The 16473-nt window shown below is 40.0% G+C and overlaps 1 protein-coding gene across 3 annotated transcripts in view; it reads left to right on the top strand.

The window, feature by feature from the left end:
* The window catches only part of LOC107093738 (partitioning defective 3 homolog B-like), a 172336-nt gene that overhangs the window by 48658 nt on the left and 107205 nt on the right, over nt 1–16473 (top strand). For 2 of the 3 annotated variants that reach the window (XM_015388979.1, XM_015388980.1), the window contains exons 5-10: nt 5552–5637; nt 9318–9404; nt 9531–9656; nt 12098–12555; nt 14293–14432; nt 15458–15586. In XM_015388979.1, the coding sequence (XP_015244465.1) occupies nt 5552–5637; nt 9318–9404; nt 9531–9656; nt 12098–12555; nt 14293–14432; nt 15458–15586 (1026 nt within the window). Of the gene's footprint in view, nt 1–5121; nt 5403–5551; nt 5638–9317; nt 9405–9530; nt 9657–12097; nt 12556–14292; nt 14433–15457; nt 15587–16473 lie in introns of those variants that run through there. The other variant, XM_015388981.1, reaches the window with a different exon arrangement.

Consider the following 16473-nt stretch of genomic DNA (forward strand, 5'->3'; position numbering starts at 1 on the left):
CGTGAGCTTTTCCACAATATCGCCATAAATATCGTACCGTGAGGTCAATATCGAAATTGTATCGTACTGTGAGATTTTGATATTGTTACATCCCTAGGAACAACATGTTGCATTTACATTTAATTGAAACCAAACTGCGGACCCAGCTAGTATTCCAGTTTTAGCCTGGCTTTGGGCTTCAGGCTGTATTTTTTTTCTTTTATGGGCTGTCCTCCTTTCTGGGACACTCAGCCATTAACAATGTTTTTGTCTGCTGCCTTTTCTCATCCCATGCGTGTAGAGTTGAAGCCCTTCAAAGCCAGTCTAGAGTGCATCTGTGTGAGCAAGGGGATTGCTCAGGTTGTGCGCTCCTGCTGCGTTCAGCTCAGCAGTGACTAAGCAGAACGCAGGGATCAGCGGGCGACGAGTAAACACAATGACATGTTTCCTGTCCAACAACCACGCTGGGTCTCATGCGCTTCATGCAGGGCAGCTGGGCCAGAGTGAACACGCTCAGGCTGCATATGTCTTTAAATAACCTGACAACTGTTTATTCAATCCAAATCTCTGCTTGAAGTATGGCTACAAATCAAAGCCATTGGAGTCTGACTAAACCCACAGATTGATAAATAAAAAATTAGTCAGGAAAAACATTAACAGAGGCCAATCTTCAATTATATAAAATCAACATAATGTATTAAAGCATTAAATCGCCTAAGAAATTAGATTGAAAAATAAAACTTCTATACTGGTCAGAGTCGTCACATAAAAAGTGACATATTTGAAGGGGAGGTGTATTGGTGTAGATATACTAAACTTATTCTTCAATCTTTCCAGAATGAACTAAATTACTTTCCTGTAACCAAGTCAAGCTGAAAGTAAACATCAATGGTATCAACTGACTTCCCAGTTCAGCTCTATGTAGCATTTAACCTAATTTCTACTGGGAGCCACAATGTGCTGCACAGAATTTGAGAACTCCATCCATACATCCTTATCTATCCGTCTTTACATCAGTTTTAGTCCATTCATCTCTCATTTATCCCCTACTTGTCATATATCTGCTCATCTGACTGTTTACCTCCAAGTCGCATCATAAATTTCGTCTGGCTGTTTATCCATGAATCGAAACATTAGCCATCACTCTTATCTTCTTGTTGATCAATCTGTCTGTCCTCTTGTAGGAACACAGATTAAACCCTGGACCAAATCATCTTTTTAAAAGATCAAACCATACAACCATATCTTGACTTTTTACTCCTTAGGAACAGAAATCTCCACACTTGGTGACCAAAAGAAACCCCCCTTTCAATTCATGCACACAGGTTTCTCTCCTTTATCTTAAAGCAGCCATTGAAAGCATGATTAAGTGTATTTCAGAGTAACACTGTGATTAATATAAGCTCTGTGCCACAGTAATGGATTTCTATTTCTTCTTCTATGGTAAAGGCCAAGGTTGGCCGTGTTCTTTCAGCTCATACATCTCTTAGTCAGCCTTTCAGAGGAGCTAATGAAACTGGCAAAGGGCTGAACAGTGCTAAAGATGCAGACGGTTCTTTAATGAAACTAAACTGGCTGCCACGTTCAAACCCAATAAATGAGACCTTTAATTTTACCAGCCGACTCCAGAGACTTCTTACTTCTTGCACCTTTCACCTCTCTCTCTCTCCAACATCGTATGTTTCCAGTCTGTTTGCTCTTGTCAGCAGCTGGAAACTCAGTGTGCACAATGCTCAGAGTACACAGCATCTGTGTGTGATTGGAACAGTAGATGTGATGTAGAAACTGTAGGTCAGGGAGCGTCTACACTGAAGCTGCCATCCAGCATCTTTACTTTCTCGACTGGCTGACACGTTGCTGACGGAAGTGCAGAAGAAAAACACACAGCTAATTACTCATCTGTCTGGCAGCAACCTCAAACACACTCGCATTGTGCACCTTTCACACGTCTGCACACCTGCATGTCACTTGAACATGCCTTTGACAACAAACAGCATCTGAAATGGAGAAACACGGGTGACGGCGAGCAGCACAATAACACTGGGGACAGCCAGTTTGTCGTGCTTACATAGCTTAAAAGACAGCTCTCACAAATTATGTGATCGTACAAGCTGAAGCAGCTGATCCTGTCAGATTCGAATCACACGGCATGTTGCGTTACAACAAAAACAGTGATTTTATTTATGCTATTTCATTCGTTTTTTTTTCCTAAACTAATTCTAGTAGGAATTCCAGCGAAACTTTAAAGGAAAATTTACCCCTAATACCCCACAGCAGCAGAGCTACTAATATCAGTTTTCTCTATATTTAAATGACGTCACAATATCTTTGGAGCCAGTACTGATAGTAATTCAAAATCAAATCCAGGTAAACAATAACAGGGCACCAAACAGAAAGTTTTAGAGCTTAAAAAGTAGGATTGCTATAGTTGTGCGGTAAATTTTCAAAAATACGGCTTTGGACGTAGAAACAGCTTTATAAGACATCTGTTTATTATTACTTTGGGGTTATTTTTGAATTAAATTATACAGTTTTTCACCAAAAAAAAAGTCAATACAGGGAGGAGTTGTCTTTAGGTGCTAAAAGGATCAGCTGAAAAAATATCCATATGGATATTTTCGCCAAGGTCCTGAATCGATTCGATTTTGATTCATACAGTTCTATATCGATTAATTTCGATTCGATCTGTTTTTACAATAATGAAAGTGGTTTCAAAACACTCATGTATTTTATTTTTTACTGTCATATTGAACACAAAGTGCAAACTTGTAAATCGGACAGCTTAAACTTAAGATGTGAACAAAATTGTCTCAAAAGTGCAAACTTGTTTGTGAAAAGTGAAAAGGCCTCACTCGAGCAAACAGATGTGACACAGTGGGGACACAGCAGAAATGCATGAGCTGCATTATCTCCACTGCACAAACCATATTTGCAGCATTGTCTGTAACAAATACAGGGTGTTTGCTGGTCAGCCTCCATTTGTTAATGTCTTCAATCACCCTATTGGCTATATTTCAAGCTGTCTGGCTTGAAGTATTTTGAGTGCATCTTTCCTGCTCATTTGAATGTGAACGTCACGCGTCATTATAAAATTAATCGATCTCATTCCCTAGACATCGATTTTGCAAATGTAAAGGAATCGATTAAAAATCTATTTTTTTCACTGAACTCTAATATCCACTATTTTATAAATCCTGGTTAATGATTGCCGTGCCAAATTACATAATTTTAGCACCCATCTCTTCTCCTCGTGACATATTTGCACCCACATTGTCTGCTCCTAGAAACCTTTTTAACCACGCTGACAGCTCAGGGCAGACAAATATGGTGGACGTTCAGCAGCTCCTGTTGAGGGTTTACAAATATAAAGATTAAGAGAGATTTTTAGATCAAGATACTGTCCAAATCTGTTCGAAATAAATTGGTGCCGGAGTTGCATGACACCAAGAGGTTTTGGAAATGTTGTAAACAGCTGTGTTTTATAGCTCTACATTGAATGTGGTGTTGTAGGGTCACACAATAATAGGTAGAGCGGAGAAAGACGTACAGGGTACAAAGGTTGCAGAAGTTGTGTCTCATTTTCTTGTGTAACATATGTGTGTCAAGCATAGCTGGAACTAAACTGTTTCCTTATTATGCTAACAAATAGTTGGCCACCTATAATTAACAAGACTACGAATTTATACACACCAATTAAGTAAAACTCTTATCTCTTTTTAGATTGTTAAAGTATCACGAAGGTATAGCTTTTAATGCCTATTTAGTTTCTCATCAGAAACCCACCTCTTCTGCCAGATATAGAAACCATTTCTTCTTTCTGTTTTGCAGAAATCTCAAATGTTCGTTCCCTTTAAACATAATAGGTCAATTTGGTATCAAATGTAATGTAAAGTGAAAAGTAGGACAGAGTTATAAAAATTTATTAATAGATAGTGAAATGTCACTGGCCTGGTTCCTATTTGCCAGTTAGGATTTGCTAAATATCTGGAAATGTATTTAATAATGTTTATTAAAGATTTTACGCTAATGAAAAGCATAGACTTTAATCTACAGTTCGGTAGGTAGACATGGAGTCCAATTTCAAGAACTCACAAATATGGTACACATGGTAATCAAAATAATGCTTGAAGGGCTTTAACTTGTTGCATAGCATCACCTATAGGCATTTTTATAATATATATTCATTACTGTGATGAAGAGCAGCCTTTGAAGGATCCTTATTTTGTTATAGCCTTTATCATAAATAAAACTTTATTTAAAATTTATTTTTTGTAATTTACCCAATTAGGTTTTATAAAATAAAATGTAACGGTAGCCTTACTGTCTTCCCTGGACCACAAAGCTAAACTGTATTAAGCTCAGTTCAACGTTAACACATCCTGCCATCATTATTGGAGTATTTCAAGACGTTGAGCTCAAACTGATGGCAGTGAGATGATTGGCTGAGCACAGCAGGGAGTATGAGGAGAGGAGCTGCTGTTGACACATGTGAATAAACTCCAGTTCTTTCAATCAGACATCATACGCATGCTGAAAACCATGAGGTGATCCCTTAACGAGGCAGATTTAGCTTCTGTCTGACTCAGCAGTGCCGCATATGTGCTTTATGGTCCTTTTCTTTTTGTCTAACAGGATTTCTTACAAGTCAAGATGTATGTTCACCTGCACAGCTCCCATCTTTTTATTAGAATTTCTTCTTCTGTGCTTCGTCTAATGTTAATGCAGGAAGATGCACAACAACAATAGAGGCTCCAGCGCATCCTCCGGCCCTCGCACACATGGGCGCCATTGTAGGGTAATCTGGCCCTGCCCAGATAAGTGGGTCAGCATTTGTGCAGGCTGCTGATGCTTTTGAATTCATAAATATGTGATTTATAATTTTTTTTATGTGTTCTGCTTTGCAGAGTTGATGTGTGGCTGTGTTATTGGCAGCTGATGTATGCGTGGGTGCGACTCATAAAAGCGTATATTTACTGTGAGGCGGTGAGGGTCCGCTGGGGAGCTGGGTGTGGTAGGAGCGGGGGGTTGCTAAGGAGTCGGCTGGTGGGCGGGAGCTTTTAGTCATTAGAAGTAGTGACACAATGAAAGTGACAGGGCAGAAGAAACTAATTGCACCCCTCTTGTCTTTAGTCATGTGGGACAGTTTTTAGGTCCCATTCCGTTTTTTGCGTTTACGCAACAGTTCGATGCTCTTTCTCTCTCTTGCTTTTTTCTTAATACATTTCTCTCTGTCTTCCTTTTATCCATTTGTCCCGGGGTTGTTGATTTGGCTTAAAATAGAGCACTGCCTGACACAGGGCAGGGATGGATGGAGGGGGGGGAGGTAGATGGATGGATATACAGTAAGTAGAGTGAAGAAGGGGCAGCGGCACATCGCTGGAGCTCAGAGTCCAGCCGTCATCCTCTCTCCTGTATCTGCTAAGGTGATTGATGGTAGAAGTAGATTGTTTTCCTAATTGATGCGGGGCCTTCTACTGTTAGCTCAGTGGCTGTTGGTTCGTCTAAAGGTAGGAAACTTGACATGTTTATTACCCCAAATGATATAATATTTCTTGTCTTTTTTTTGTTGAAGGAAATCAGCAATGTTCTGAAAGGAGCACTGGAAAGACTGCACACAGACAGCCCCCCACCCAGGATGACAAACCAGGTTAACTTCAGGTGAGCGTTCATTTGTCTTGCTACAGAATCCACTATTTGGACGGCGTGATGGAGACAGACTAGGATTAGCCCTCCTGTCTTTGTTTGACAGCCCGACTCTCTGTGTGGATTAAAACGTCTCATGGGTGACAGTCTAGTGTGTTGATGCTCCTCATTATGTTGCTGACGGTACAAAAGGGTTTATGAAGGCTCGAAAAGAAGCAATTGCAATGTACAATAGTAAACCCTTCATGATTTATGTTTTATTTACAAGAACGAGTTGGTGATAATGATCAGTATTTCAGTGTTTTCCTTACATATCAATGTATCAAGTATTCAGTGTTTGTGTTCATCCATTAGAAAAGGGAACTGCGTTCGTTTGAGCATAAATTGGAGTCACTTTGAAACCATGACAGTTTTTAAACCCATCGACTGCTTCGTCCCTCTCCCTGCTAACAAGAACGGAAATCACCCTTTTGCACATCGTCTGCAGCCGAGCGGAGCGCCTCCCTTAAAAAGGTGCTCAGAGGAGGCTGGCTAAAGTGGCAGATGGTGATTTTTCAGTGTTTTACAGTACAGCGGTGTCCTGACAGCACCGTGATACAATAGAAGCACGGCTGTCAAAGCCAGTTTACCGTGGAAGCAGATGGCTGGCAGTTGAAGAAAGCACAGTAAGCGATCGGGGGACATTTTTTCTCTCTCCCAGGGTTCCTCAAGTTTGTCTGCTTGCTCGGCCTCCGCATATGTACAGGAAGTCGACCAAATATTGGGAGCTCCATCTGCCTCACCCCACTCCACTGTGGAGTGCCTGTGTTTGTTTGTGTTTGTGTCGGTGGGATGTTAAAATGGGCGAGCGGAGCTACTCTGCATATTAGAGTGCGGCGCTAACAAGCGACGGCTGCCTCTGATGAGCTTGTTTTTGCAGCGGTTTGTTTTTTTCTGTTTTGTTTTGAGCAGATGGAAATGGGATGAAGCTGCTTGTGTACATTTTATTCCATCACACACTTTCCAGTTAAATGAATTAATGTGATTCAGAAATAGTGATGTATCTGTATGTCATCCCATCGTGGCCTGGTTGTTTATCACCTGTGGAAAAAGTTAATTCAAAACAGTTTTTTTTCCTCCCAGATGTTGTAGCTCTAATGCTACCGTGTTCTCTAATGGATGGAAATGTGATGCATGTGTGTACATGCGACTTTTCAATTTAGAGGAATGTGACTGATGTTGTTTGTTAGCATGCAGTAGATGGTGCAGTAAGAATGCAAATGAGATGAGTGTGTATGGAGATGTGTGAGTACAGTATCTGTGTGACCCTGGCAGAGGTTAACGAGAGCTGGGAGACAGTGACAGAGGAGCGGCTTATAATGATCCCAGCCAGACCTTGGGCCTATGTACCAAACACATAAACCTTGAACTTCAATATTTTTGTTCTCTGCGCTGTTTTTTTTTTTTGTTTTGTTTTTAACCCAAACAGACAGCTTCCTTTTGTTTGCATTGCAGCTTTAAGAAAAGTCTGTTGGAGAGCTCCATGGGGAAAACACACTCCTCCATCTCCAACTGCGTCCTTTGAACTATTTTTATAGCTCTCTTTAGATTTAAGGAGATGGAAAATGTTCATCTTCATCAGACATGTTCACCCTCTGCAGGACAGATCTCAGTTCCCCTTTCCAATACAAATCTGATCGCTTTTACAGTTGTTTAATATTAAAAACACGAAACCAATTAGATGTCTTGTTAGTGCGTGAGGAAATGGTGCTTTTACTAAAAGATATTGCAGGAAACAAGTTTGATAGTTTGCTTTTTATAAGACAATCGGTATGCATGGGAACAGTATATTTTGGTCTTTAATACCTGATGTGTATCTTTAGTAACGGAGATCTTAAAACTGAGTTTAGTGTTTTTTATGTTTATTTTGAAGAGGCAGGAAAATCGTAATGATGATAACTGATATTACCGTTTTCAGCAGTAATATTGCAACAAAATCTGTTTTTAATATCATGCATCTCTAACTGTAGTATAGATTATAAGGCAAACTTTAAAAGAAAAGATTCTTAGATGATGATTTCATTAATTAGGGGCTAAAATGCTCTTTTAAACTATTTAAATCTATTTCCCAACTATGTGAGAAAGATATAAAAGCTATCAAAGCTTGTTCAACATAACTATGGTTAGTTCCACTTATAAGAACCCAAGAAAGCCAAAACTGACTCAATAAAACAGATACGTTAAATATTTATGAAGGGAACAAAAAGTTTGGATTTTCTCTTTTAGAGTTGCACTCGTTTTAAATGTTGAAGTCCCTAAAAATGCACGTTTCCTGTTTTCTATTTGTCATTCTGATTCATGGAGTTTGCATTAAACAGATGCACTTTGTGTGCAATCCACACCAATCTGCCTCACATCTTCATATCTGTGATTATGCTTTTAGCCCTTTGCCAATGTGTGTAGAGAACCTGTAGATTACTGATTGAAAATAAGCTCTAAAAGGCTAAAACACAGAGGAAACGTCTATCTTCAAAAGACTTACAGTTTATGCAGATTGAGCTTTATTGCTGCATTAGTTAGCAATCAGTGCGCGTTCCAAACTTGTTTTACTCAACAATAAAACTGGAAAAAAAACTCTTTGAAACTGCAAAGTATCAACATAATGCCTATTTAACTGGATTCTAGCATCCATTAGCCTCATTACCTTAATTATATTTCTCAATCAGAATAAATTATAAAGAGATTTAAACCAGCTTCCAAACTAATTGTATCTTTTTCCCTCCAAACATTAATAATATTAAAGAACAAACATTTGCTAAAGTTTCTGGTTTGTCTAAAACTTCCGTCACTAATGCGACTAAATGTACCTGATATATATTTCTCTTTAAGCCTTATATTGTAATTAGTTTTCACAGAAGAAGCAGCACAAGAATGAATGTATTAATAGATTTAATTAATCAATTCTCAGAAATAAATCTGAAGCTTTTTTTATTAAATCTTATTAACTTTCATAGAACGTCTTTATATCAGCACCTAGAAGGGAAAAAAAAGTCAGATTGAAGGGTTGATATAAAGGTTATTTAAATTTGCAATATGCAGTGTATAAAATGCAATAAAAGAACTTCAAATATTGATTTTTAGCGTATTAAAACAGAGCTTGATTTCAGCCTGCGCATGCCGATCTAATATTGCTTTATTGTTGACAGACAGGCTCTATAGGTGTCTATTCATAGATCAGACACAAGTGTTAGCATACCTCCCCACCCCACTATGAAAAGCCATCATATTCCTGCTGATCTCTCCTGCTATTGTCCTTGTTTATCTACTTCGAAAAGCAACAATTCAGGACTGAGCAGAGATTATTAGAGAAGGATATTCGGTTTAATCTCGATCTGCTTCTCTGTCCATCTCCTTTTTTATCTCCTGCTCCTTTCTTTTGTCCGGCAGCTAGATTGGGTAGTCGAGAAGCAGCCAGATAAGAGGTGAAGTAGCCAGCTGAGTCCTAGTCCTTCACACACACACACCGCCACACACACACACACACAACATAACATTTGGCAGGGCTACCTGTAAGCTAATTTGTATCCCTATCTGTGTAGCCTGAAGGAAAATGCAAATCAGTTTTGAAGAGTTTGCAAAGGGCCGTGTGTGTTAAGGTTTGTCTGCAGCATATTGCCAGCTTTATGATTCACTCCCCCTTGTTCTTTTCTTGGCAGTACTCTAACAAAGACAGTGGAGTTCCCAGGTGATCGGGCCCCCCTGGGTATCCATGTGGTCCCCTACTGCTCCTCCCTCAGTGGAAGGTAAGCACGCAAAGACCGACTCATGTTGTGAAAGCCAGATTTGCAATATTTACATGACAAGAAGCAGAAAATGTGCATTTATTTGCATGCAGTCATGTATGTTTACCTCTAAAAACATATTTCCAGACCTCTAGGCCTCCACATCAAAGGCATCGAGGAAAACAGCCGCTCCAAGAGAGACAACCTCTTCAAAGAGGACGAATGCATCGTCCAAATCAACGACACGCCACTGCAGGACAAAACCTTTGCACAGTAAGCAACAAAAGGATGTGGATGAAGCATAGGGGGATGTTTGATTATGTCTGAAAGCTAACTGATCTTAGGAGGCTTAGATCATAGACATGTAGCTTTTTAATTAGTTATAATGCTTTGAAAAATCAGCTGGAACACATTAAGGCCAGAAAATGTAGTTCATGATGGAGGGATTTTATTTACATTCTTTGCTTTAAACAGTGATGGAGATAAACAATGCTGCTCTAAGATTTAAAAACGCACATTTGTTTTTAAATTTGGATGTAAATGATAAATTGTTTTTACACATTGCAAAAATCTGAAACATATGCCAGGAATTTGTGTTGACTCTTAATGAGACAGTAGCAACATTCCAATTTTAGGTCTTTTTGGGACTTTCATGCATTTAGATGCTGTTTTTTTTTTCTGCCATTCCAGCTTTAAGCTCAGTCTATTTCAACATGTTTTTTTCGGTTCAATTTGTATGTTTTCTAAGCCATAACAAGGCTTTATGGGGCTACTCTATAAAACCTGGATCTCAACGCTAATCCAGACATTGTGAAATGGGAAAGCTTCCTGGATGGGAAACCAAACATCTTCAGACTTGGAAAACAAGTCCAGTGGTTTGTTTTTTTAACTTTTTTAGTTCAACCAAGATTGTTTCTGCACAGCATTGTTCCTGTCTAACAGTTGGATTTAGTTCTGGGCTTTGACTGGAACACATCGATTTCCTTTCCCTATTGCAGCTCCGGCTGTATGTTAAGGTTTAAACCATGAAAGGTGAACATAGTGAGTAAAATTAAAGCCTTTTTTTAAAATCCCTAGTAGCTTTTTTCCCCAGAGTTGGCCTTTGTTTTGCACGGCGCTGCTTTAAACTTCTCCACAGTAAGCACTTCATTGTGCCTATTACATAAGATCCGAAAGAAATGCATGGAAGAATTTAGTTGTTATATAACTAAATGTACAAATTCAGTCAATATGAATGCATTTTTCAAGGCAAAGCTGCTGGGATCTGTAGCTACATTTAGTTGCATGAAATATTAATTTCTGTATTCTTTTTTTGTAGAATTGGCTGCGTGTTAGTTTGGGGAATCACCTTGCATGATGTATAATGTATGTCTAATCAGAAGGGTTAGTTCAGTATCAGCAAGATGAAATCTATAAATAGATACAAATTCTTCCAGATGGGATCAAACTTATGAGCTAAGAAGCAAAAGATGAGTATGAGAAAGATAGAGAAGGCCAGGTGGAAGTTAGATGATTAAGAATATATAGCATGCGGTGGGGCCAGATTACCCATAGTGAGTTCCAATATGTTGATCACTTTATATCTTCTATATAATGAGCAAACAAGAACTTGAAGGCAAACATGAATGATATAAACCCTGCTGCGCCATCTGCCCAAAGCCTGCTGTGTGCAAGTATGCTCCTGTTCCCCATCTCTCATCTGTTCCTTTCTTATCACGTTTTAATAAAAATCGCTGTTTTTTTTTTTTTTTATTAAAGAAAATCTCTGTTTCTTTATTGTTGTTAATTAGATGGTAATAACATGATAATTCAAATAAAAAAAAGCAGAAGCACATTGTTTTATTAACCTGGAAAAAAAGAAAAGAAAGTTTAAATAAGTTATTTATTACATTTTCTAGCTTTGATGATTTAAAAGATATGTCATTAAGAAGAAAAATCTGGTTCTTTTTATGCCAAACTTGGAACCACAGGCTGTTCATGGATGAGTGAGACGCTTTATAGGATCTTTATCTTGAAACTAATTAGTGCTTACAGCAGTTTATGGATGTTATAATGGAGTAAAATAAAGCCTCAAGTCTAAAAAGATGAATTCAGCTGATATTCTGTCTGGTTTCCATGCATTCATCAAAGCAGAAATGCCAGCCTGGAATCAGGATCTAATATACAACTGAAATTCCTTAAAAATGGATGCATAGTGTTAAAATGATTAGGGATTTTCTGTAATCCAGACTGAGGAGTTAGTATTCATGAGGGCTTAAGTGGGTTTATACACCCAATTTATATTAGGTTAAAGGTCTTTTAGCAGGTTACACCTCAATCACACACTTTTTGTATCCATTAACAAGCTTCCTGCTGATTGGATACCTGCTTCACTAAACTGGCAAATTAATTTTACATCTTGGTTTCCTTGCAGTGAAAAAATAAAACTTTTGCCACAATGATGAGTTTAGAAGGATTAGATCAGAGACATTTTGACTCTGAGTGAAGCATGGTGGTTGTAGTGTCATGCTGTGGGGTTGGGTTGAATTAAATTATCCCCCAACCAGGTTCACTGCTGCCTTCTGAAAAATTATTGATTATAGTTTGAATTTATCCAAATAAATAAAAAATCATGCTTACAGATGACTGGGAGTCCTACATGAAAGAGTTTGATTACTGAGGAATCGTCATAGCAACATATTTGACTGACATGTTGGAACTTTTCCTCTCAATAGGTCTCAGGAGGTGTTCCGTCAGGCCATGTCGTCTCCTTCTGTGCGTGTGGAGGTCCTCCCTGTTGGCAGCAAACCCCGCTACGAGAAGAGCCTGATCGGTCAGCTGTTCACTGGTGACGGCAAAGACTCCCCCGTTAACGCAAGGAGTCCGGTAGTCAATCGCGCTCCAGCCAAGGCTCTGCCAGAATTAAAACCAACCCCAAAAGTGGAGCTGAAGCAGCCAGAGACACGCAGCAGGACCCCAGAGCCGGTTCTGCAGAACGCGCCACCGCTGCAGTACCAGCCTGGCCCTTTGGAGAGGGATTCGCCCACACCTCCGGCTCAGACGGGGAACTCCTCCCCTACGCCACGGACCGGCAGCCAGAGCCCGCTGGCTAACAAGAGTCCTACTGTTCCACCCCTTTCTAACCTGACGAACAAGAAAGGTGGCAAGAGGATAAAGATTGACCTGAGGAAAGGTACAACTAGTTTTGAATCCTCTCAGATCATAGCAACAAGAAACTAAGAAACTAATCTGGACATTCTTCAGCTTTTTTGAAAGGAATAGTTTGAAATTTGGTAGAAGATAACTATCCGATTAAAAATTATATAAGCCAGTATTTGTATTTTTGATTTTGAAGGAGTCAATATACCTTAGATATACTATTGTTACCATACTACTGGTATTGGGCGTCTTCCTTAAGTGGAAATCTGTCTTTCCTGTTAACAACAGAAATAAATGGCTGCTGCTGTGAAACACAAACACCAGGAAACTCTGCAAACAGCGTCTCACTTTCTATGGTGTTTTGCTAGAGACTTTAAACCAAAGAAGTGTTGTGATGGAACATTTTAATGGTTTTGAAAGCTGTTAAAACTCTAATATACCTTGAGACCAGTAAACGGGCCAAGCCTGCCTTTAAGTGATAAAACACTCCAAATCCAAAGAAGGCCGCTAATCTGACGTCGCAGGCTTCTTTTTATAAACTTAAATAGCCTCCCCTCTACAGTTGAAAAATGGGAACAATACAAAATGAACAGACTAAAGTAAATCTTTAGAAACTGCCTGCTTGTCTTTAGTAGACTCCATTCTGAATCAGAATGGGAAAGCTACTGTTATCTCTGATCCTTCAGCACTGGAGAGCTGATGTTTTGATAACGGACAGAGAGGTTCTAACAACTAGCAACAATCGTTGTTTTGCCGCAAAAAAAGTAAAAATGAGGAAAAGATAATTGAAGAACATGCTCACATATGCTCACTACAGGTATCTAGAGGAAAGCAGATGAATAGAAGGTAGAAATTGGGCTCCACACGCTCCAGCTTCAGCTGAAAGCTCTATTCACAGCTGCTTCATTGTTAGCTTCTTTGGCTCAATTCTATTTCTTCCCTCTTTTCCTTTCACCTGTCCTTTGTTTGATTTGTTTTTGCTCTCCCTTGTCTCCTTCTATCCCTTTCAGCTGATGCAAGATCAGAGCAGGGGATATTATTTGGTTTCTAACCCCCTCTCCCTCGGCGACGAGGTCTTTCTCTCGGTGATTGGCAGGCGGGGAGGTTTTAGGTGCGCTAATGTAGGGCAGGCAGAGGCTTAGCTCAGAGAGCAGATAGCATCGCTCAGCGTCTTTAGTATGCTGTGGCGGCTTTGCTTTCCACACACACACAACCTGATGCGGAGCGTGGCACATTTCACTCATGGCTTGGGGCTTGTGGGGCCGTGAAGAAGCGAGAGGGTGGTGGGATGCTTTGGTGTGTGTGTGGGCTCTCACACATGGAAGTTGACACAAACTCTGAAAATCTTTGTCCAAATCACATCCCAGAAGATGGAAGTCAGAGGGGATCTTGTGTCCCCTCTCCTTTCTTCCATCTCCTCCCCCATACCTCCCTTCATCAGCCACCGATCGGCCTGCTCACACGTGAAATTAAAGGCAGAGGCTGTCTAATCCAGCTACGAGAGAAGCCTTCTCCCAGCGGCTCCACGGCTGAGTCAGGCAGCTAACCCCCTTAGGGAAACAGGCTCTTAAAAATAGCTAATGTGGATGACAATGCTAAAATCAAAGGCTGTGTTCAGTGGGAAAAAAAAGGAGAAGATGAAAGGGAAGAAAAGGAAAATTTAATTAAGACTGAATTAAAAAGCCTTTAAATTCGTAATTAGGTATCTTATTTTAAGGACGTAAATTACCCAGAAGCACACTGTGACTCAGGCTGCTTTATTCCCCACCAGGCACTGAGGGTCTGGGCTTCACTGTGGTCACCAGGGACTCGTCCGTCCACGGGCCAGGCCCCATTCTGGTGAAAAACATCCTGCAGCGAGGGGCGGCAGTGAAGGACGGCCGCCTGCAGCCTGGGGACCGCATCCTGGAGGTAAAGCACACATTGGACATCAGCTTTTTGTCGAGAAGAGTGAGAAACCACAAGTGACAGAAGTAGCCACACATGATCGCTCCACTGCCCCCCTACTGGATGAGAAGCGTAATTGCATTCTCTAAAGTTGACTTATTTAGAGCATGGATTAAAAGAGTCACTATTTTTTTCTTTTAATTTTTTTATATATTCATACAAAACACCCTCATTATAGATTAAAAAAATAAATGGAGTTGCTTATATATTGGTGACTCTGATTGAAAGAAATTTAAGTTATTCATTTAAAATTATGAAGTTCCATCTGCTTTCACTTAGTGTTCACATAAAAACTGTAAAACCTATTAGATTTAAGCAATATTTAGTTTGATATTGTGATTTATTTTTTATTTTTTGCTTGGCACACTTTTGTAGCCCTTATTTGCAGGTTTGTTTCCAGACTTCTCATTCAACAATAATTATAGAGGGGTTTTCAAAGTTGCATTTGGCCCCTTAAAGGTCACTTCAAGCTAATGGTACACCTGTGTTGGAAAGAAGCCGTTTGAACAATTAGCTCTATCGTTTCCCCAAACAAAATAAAAAAATTAGTTTAATAAAAATTCCAATAAAACACTGCAAAATAATGCATGCTCTTATTCTTGACACTTTATGCTTACAAACAGCTGTGGTGACCAGTTTTGCTACCTACTTGATAAATTATTCTACCTGTGCCTTTAGCTGTGTTTTCTCGTTCACTCAATGTTTGATTCTTCCTCCTCTTAATCCCAAGAGTCCGATCGTTAACTAATACTAATTTTTGCATCTAAAGTTCTTATTTCCCTACATCCATTCGACATTTGTGTTACTAAACTTTATTTAAAACAGAAAACAGCCCTTTGATAAAACACCATTCCCCCACTTCTGAGCTCAAATTTTGAAATTTTATGCTAATAAAACATAAATAAATCCTATTAAAATGAGTTATGTTATATTTATATTCACCTATTCAGGTGTGAAATGTGATATTTGTTCATGCTGGGCCTGTATAGGTGAATGGAGTGGACATGACCGGTCGTACCCAGGAGGAACTGGTGGCCATGTTGCGCAGCACCAAGCAGGGAGAGACGGTGTCTGTGCTGGTGTCCCGGCAGGAGGACATCTTCCTGCCAAGAGAGCTGGTAATGGAGAGTGAAAACAACATCCATGTCCTCACACACGCCTGCTGTAGCTTTAATCTGCTCCTTTTACCCATCATGCAGCATCTTTGGATCTGCTTCACGCTTCCTCTCTTTTTGTTCCTCATTTTCATCTGCCTGTTTTGTGTTGTTTTTTTTCCCACCCACTTCCTTCACATTGTGTCTTTTCCTTTATTTTCTCCCAAAGGAATAAAACCTCTTTGTACCCCTTTTCTGCACCATACATGGACACACATTCTAATGCATTCAAAGCCACCCAGGGGCACGCTCCTGCTTTCCTGTCCCCCTCTGGATTGTTGACACAGCGATGGCACAGGAAGTCACGCGCGGCCGGCACAGCAGGTCTGCAGGAAACTTGGGAGCATGCCCTTGCCTTTTGGCATGTTAACTGACAGCTTACCTGCTGCGGATGAAAGTGTCTAAGGTCAGCTTCAGGCTGCAAAATCTAACATAGTTCCCCGCCCCCTCACAGGGGACATTTAATCAATAAACATGCTTCTAAACATATATACACACAGCCAGTTGGCCCCCTTGAAGCCGCGCCATAAATGATGTTTTCACTCGCTCTCGGTCGTCTGTCCTCTGTGGCTATCCTGAACACTTCAAAGCACTCGGAGTGGAGACTTTGTAGTGAGTGATGCATATTCACACCTACACAGGCACACACAAACTCCGAGTCCTTGATAAAAACTTGAACACAAGTGCTCTCTCTAGCTGACACACATGCATGCACAGATGAAAACACCGCACGCCTTTAAACAGCTAAGTTACTGCTTCCCAAAATAGTTTGCCCTCATTAATGGCCCGGCAGTCTTGGCATAACAAGTGCACTTTGAAGAGCCTCAATCTAACACTTGCTTGTATTTGTG

The sequence above is a fragment of the Cyprinodon variegatus genome, unplaced genomic scaffold (genome assembly GCF_000732505.1).
Source record: "Cyprinodon variegatus isolate N-32 unplaced genomic scaffold, C_variegatus-1.0 Scaffold443, whole genome shotgun sequence".
NCBI classification, from domain to species: Eukaryota; Metazoa; Chordata; class Actinopteri; order Cyprinodontiformes; family Cyprinodontidae; genus Cyprinodon; species Cyprinodon variegatus.